Source organism: Chinchilla lanigera, unplaced genomic scaffold (genome assembly GCF_000276665.1).
Source record: "Chinchilla lanigera isolate Chin_1 unplaced genomic scaffold, ChiLan1.0 scaffold00051, whole genome shotgun sequence".
Lineage (NCBI taxonomy): Eukaryota > Metazoa > Chordata > Mammalia > Rodentia > Chinchillidae > Chinchilla > Chinchilla lanigera.
Genome location: NW_004955452.1, coordinates 5,846,758 through 5,852,274, shown reverse-complemented (window position 1 = coordinate 5,852,274; position 5,517 = coordinate 5,846,758). Strand labels below are relative to the sequence as shown.

The window sequence follows — 5,517 nt, the reverse complement described above, 5'->3', positions numbered from 1 at the left end:
TGGCCTTGAACTCACGGCAATCCTACTGGCCTCAGCTTCCCAAGTGCTACAATCATAGGCATGAGCCGCCTTACCTGGCAGTCTTGTCCTTCTTGACTTTATTAACCTTTTTTTTTGGTGGCGGGGTACTGGGAATCGAACTCATGACCTCAGGCTTTCCAGGCAAGCCCTTATGCTGCTGAGCTATATCCTCAGCCCTAACTTTTCTTTCTTATAGGTCAAAGCGAACCTTGATGTAGGTAACTAGTGACCACAGGACGGGTTAAAATTGGCATGACCACTGGGAGAAAGGTCCACTATTTCCACTATTATTATTTTTTTTCTTCATCTTTTTTTTTTTCAGTTTGGTTTTTTTCCAGTATTGGGAATTGAACTCACGACCTTGCACTTGCCAGGCAGGCGCTGTGCTGCTGATCTAAATCCCCAGCCTCACTTTGTCTTTTTTGAGACAGGGTCTCACTATGCAGTTCAGGCTGGTCTTGAGCTCACTTTGGCCTCCAACACACAACGATCATCCTGCCTCAGGCTCTCGAGTGCTGGGATTACAGGCGTGTGCCATGACACCCAGCCATATTGTTTGAGACAGGGTCTCACAATGTAGTTCAGGGTGGCCTTGAACTCTTGGCGATCCTCCTGAGTCCTGGGATTACAGGCATGTGCCACCTCATTTGGCTTGCCCTTTTATATTATGTCCAGGTTTTATAGCTCAGGACAAGGCTGGGACCAAACACACTATACCTTAGTGTAAGTTCTTGTATGTTTTATTTTACTGGTTCAAAGCTGGTCAAATCAGTAAATATGGTCCAGAAAGAAAAAAAGTTCAAATTCACCATATTCATCCTGTTTACCTGTCCCTTTTATGCAGCCATGAAAGTTATGGGCTGGGGACACAGCTCAGTGGAAGAGTGCTTGCCTACCAAGTGCAAGGTTTAGAGTTTGATTCCCTGTTCTAGCAAAAAAACAAGTTAATACCAGACTTAACCTTGACCTGCCATACTCCATAGTTTAACTACAAAACTGGGGTAATGCCATCTCATAGCACAGGCCCCAAGATGGAATAGGAACACACAACAGCTACTAGCACAGTCCATGGCTAAGCAGATTTCACTCCATCTGAAGAAATCTTGATAAAGTTTCAACTACACTTACCAACCTGCCTTAGCCCTAGCCATTCTAAGACACCCTCCAGAGTACCAATTCTGGAAGGTGACACCTCCTCACAAACAGGAAACATCTACAGCCTAGGCCTTCAGCAATAATGAAATGAAAAGCAGCCTAAATGAAATGGCATTTTATTGACTTTGCCCCAAATACACTTTCAATATTTTTGACTAGTTAAGTGGGAGTCTGAATCCTGAGTATTCTTTTAAACTTGCTGCTCACAGATGTACAAGAACCTTTCCTCACTGTCCCTAACCCATAAAATGAATGTAACACTTGCATCACACTGCTGTCTCAAGACTGAAGGTAAGCTAGTACACACTATCTTCAGGAATGAGGCCCCCTCCCCACCAAAAAAAAGAGATTGAAGCTAACTGGTAGGTTTTGTCTGGGAGGGAGGGCATGGGAGATGAAACCCAGGGCTTTGCACATGATAGGCAAGTGTTTTACCTTTCTGACACGGGACAAGGCAATTTTGTAGTCTATAATTTACTAACCCCCTCCTCAAACCTACAACCAGATGGTCTATTAAAGCACTTAAATTGCAGCCATAAATTTATTAACAGTTCCATATGCTAATGTAAACTCTTAATAAACATGTTTCTACAGATTTTTTAACAATCCCCATTAACATATTTATAGCTCTCCTTAGGAGCTAAGTGTAAACTACCTCACATACCTTACATCCAGATATAGATGTCTGACAGCTACAGTAGATTCTATTTTTTTTTTTTTTTTTTTTTTTTTTTTTCTCCGGTACCGGGAACTGAACTCACGACCTTGCACTTGCCAGGCAGGCGCTTTGCCGCTGAGCTAAATCCCCAGCCCCTACAGTAGATTCTATTAATCCAACTTTAGCCGCTGTCACTGTGAATGAAGTGGGAATTTTTCTGGCTGTCGGAGAATAAACTGCTGGGAATGCAGCATAACCACATACAGAAACCACTTCTCTATTCTGACCATCAACACCTGTCTACTCTCAGAATCCTTCCCAACTTGAAGGCCAACCATAGACCAATGTACTTTGCAGTGGAACCTCTACACCCTACCCCTGAATGCATCCAGTCCCGAGACAGAAGCCAGGTTCCTCACTGGTGGGAAAAGATCAGAGGCAGCATTCCAAGCCAAACTGTATCCAGCTTTATTAAAGATACTTTTCATAAACAATCATGGTATTTCAGGCAGGACATGGGCACACAATCGTTAACAGTATACAACAACTTTCAAACTCCCTTCTTGGATGGACTACCAAAAATCAGAAAGCCACTATAAAATCCAATGAAGTCTTCATTTGAGGCTCTGAAGTAGGGAAAGTTTAGAGTGAGGGTTGACATTTCACATTTAGCATGTTGTTTAACAACTTTTCACAAGCCGACCCTGACTTTCAGGAAATGAAAATGGCAGAATTATCAATCTGAAGATCCACAATCTAGAAAAGGAAATAATTGCTCTTGTGGGACACCATCTCAACGTTACTGGCAAGTCCAGATTGCCTGACACACTGGTAACACCAATTTTGGGAATCAGGTCCCAAGAGGTCTCTGGGCTTAAGGGAGTTAAGTCTATGCTGATGGCAGAGGAAAGGAGGACATAGAATGAACTGGGAGTTGTCCCATACCACAAGGCATTTTTGCCAAGGTGGCCACATGTGTCAACATCAGGGAATCCCTCCTCCTGGGAGTCAAGAGGAAGTCTCTCAAAACTAGCAGGGGAAGGTGCTTTCCCCACACCAATCCAGCTTTGGAGACATTGTACTACTGACATATGCTCCTTCCCCCCAAAACAACAATGAAGTGTTCTGTGTGCTAACAACATAGCTTAAAAAAAAAAGTAAAACAAAATTCTGCATTTTTATAAAACTTGATAAAAAATAGTATTTCAAACTGTACAGTCACCAGAAGTACACAGTTATCAAAAATGCACACACTTCACTTGGCATCTCCAGCACCTTCAGCTTTTTGTGCCTGAAAGAAAGAAAGAAAAAAGCAGATTAACACATAGATTTTAAAGCTTTGTCCACATTCTCCTTACAGAATCATTTTGTTCTTAAACCAAAATTCAGGTTTAGAGTACTTAAGACACTAAGACTGTAATTCTTTTTTGTTTTGTTTTTTTTCCGGTACTGGGAATCGAATTCACAATCTTGCGCTTGCCAGGCAGGTGCTGTGCCGCTGAGCTAAATGTCCAGCCCCAAGACTGTAATTCTTTTAAGAATGGCCTTGCTAGGCAACTTTGCTAAGGTACCACCTCCTGGCCAGGCCTTACTGTACAACTGAGGAAAAGGGCATAACAAGACCACCTGAGGTTACTCCCAATTTAAAAACTCTATGGTGCATAGTGTACTATGAGTGTAGTACCTCCCGAAAGGACAACACAGTGCCTTTAAGGTGAAAGCACAGATTAAGACTCCAACTTGTAAAGAATCTCATCTGTGTTAACAGGAAAATCATAACGTATCTAGAGTGATGTAGATAAAAGAAAAGGGCAGTAAGTTTTTAGGATCAGTAACCAACTGAATAACCACACTTAAACAGCAACTATACCTGGTCTGTTTTGGCATCTCCATTTTCTGCAGGGTTATTCCCATCCTTGCCGGCATCAGCTTTTCCCTTTTTCCCTTTGGGTACCTTCTCTCCCTTCTAAAAGTAAGGAAAAATAGAACTGTTTCTCCCCCTTTACATTACTAGCATGTGTTAATGCAAAGTGCTGCACAAGGTTTTGGTTGGTTTACTTTTTCTAAGAAATGTTAACTATACTGAATTGTAATTTCCTGTCGTCTTGAGCATACAAAAATTCATATGCAAGCATAATAGAATAAAACCAAACATTTAAGATGTTAATGCAAAATTTTCTATAAAATGGTGACAAAATTCTTCATTAGAAAGCCAATGTTATACATATTACAACTGAGCTGAGCTACCAAAACACCTTATGGAGTCACAAAATATGCTGAATTAGATTAAGGTAGTGAGAAAGGTTTTTTTTTTTTTGGAGACAAAGTCTTGCAGTATGGTCCAGGGTGAGCTCTGAACTCACTATGTAGCCCAGGCTGGCCCTGAACTCATGGTAATGAGTTCCTCCTGAGTGCTGGCATTACAGGCATGTGCCACCAGGCTTAGCTAAGTAGTGAGAGTTTTTCAAGACAGAGTCTCACTGTTCAGGTTGCTGTGAATTCACTATGTAGCCTAGGCTGGCCTCCAACTCATGATCCTCCTGCCTCAGCCTCACCAGTGCTGGATTAAAGGTATAAACTACTACACAGGGCAAAAGACAATTTTTCTGTGAAAAGTACCAATTCCAGTGTTAGTATAATTGTCTCTCAGCTTCACTTACCTTTGCAGGGGCCTTTTTAGGCTTGGGCTCTGGCTTTGGAGGAGCGGGTTTCTTATTTTGGCAGGCAGAGAAGATGAGAATATTAATACAGTGATTCAAAGACAACAACCCACAACCAGGCCACAATACTGACAGCTTAGAATTTTCTACTTGTCAAAGTTTTTATGGCTAGCTCCCTTTTAGAAAGGTAACACATTATGCGTCCTGCCTTGGGTGGTCACCAGAATCTCAGCACCTTTAAAGCCACATGTGCAACAGCCTGAGGCAGACGTTCAAACCACTTTCTAATCAAGCCACCAGAAGCAGAACTGTTCTGGGGCCTCTCAGTTTTAAGGATGAGTATGAAAAAAATTTAAAGCACACACACTTACAGCAGACAACCTTGCAGATCTTCTCTGTGGCTATTAAAATAAGAAACCAAGAAAGTTAGACAACTAAGGAAAAGTTTTGTCCCCATCTGTTCTAGACCACAAGAAACGACGGCAGGGTCTTTAGGCAAACTCAGGCCGCGGGCTGCGGTTAATTCCCGCCAACAGGGTCCCGTTGCCCTTTCTGTCCAAGGCTCTGCACGACCCCCTCCAGAAAGTAACACTTACTTCGTCCTTCACCTTGGCTTTATCACCTTTAGCATCCCCTTCAGCCTAGAAAATACAATAAAAAAACCTGTAGCTTCTAAGAGAATCTCAGCTGGGTCCCTAAACTTAACCAGATTGTAAGACAAAACTGAGAAACGTCAGCGTTTGCAGGACCCGTATGCCCGGCTTCCAGCGAGCGGCCCGAGCGCCCGGGACGCCGGCAGCTCGCCCTGAGCGGGAGGCGCGCGCGGAGGGCCCGGCCTGAGCGCGCCGAGCTGGAGCAACAGCTGCAGCTGGTGCAAACAAACCCTCCGGAGGCGGAGTCGAGCGCCGTTGCCATGGCAGCCGTCGAGGGCGGGTGAGGGAGGCGCGCGCGACACAAGGAACTCGTGGGCGGCGGCGGCGCGCGTCTCGAGCGCGGGGAACGTGGGCGGACGGGGGCGGGGCC

The 5,517-nt window shown here is 44.0% G+C and overlaps 2 protein-coding genes across 2 annotated transcripts in view; both read right to left on the bottom strand.

The window, feature by feature from the left end:
* Nucleotides 1-2,278: 2,278 nt before the first annotated feature.
* Nucleotides 2,279-5,517, bottom strand: part of Hmgn2 (high mobility group nucleosomal binding domain 2) — a 3,912-nt gene continuing 673 nt past the window's right edge. The window contains exons 2-6 of the mRNA XM_005394861.2: nt 5,091-5,135; nt 4,866-4,895; nt 4,495-4,545; nt 3,705-3,800; nt 2,279-3,125 (exon numbers count right to left, since the gene is read on the bottom strand). Coding sequence (XP_005394918.1) covers nt 3,090-3,125; nt 3,705-3,800; nt 4,495-4,545; nt 4,866-4,895; nt 5,091-5,135 — 258 coding nt within the window. The 3' untranslated portion in view covers nt 2,279-3,089. The remainder of the gene's footprint in view (nt 3,126-3,704; nt 3,801-4,494; nt 4,546-4,865; nt 4,896-5,090; nt 5,136-5,517) is intronic.
* On the bottom strand, nt 5,091-5,351 carry LOC106149742 (translation initiation factor IF-2-like; the record flags this gene model as incomplete). The annotated part of the gene is given in 1 exon segment (XM_013519675.1): nt 5,091-5,351. A coding segment is annotated over 1 exon segment (185 nt), but the record flags the coding sequence as incomplete, so codon positions are not given.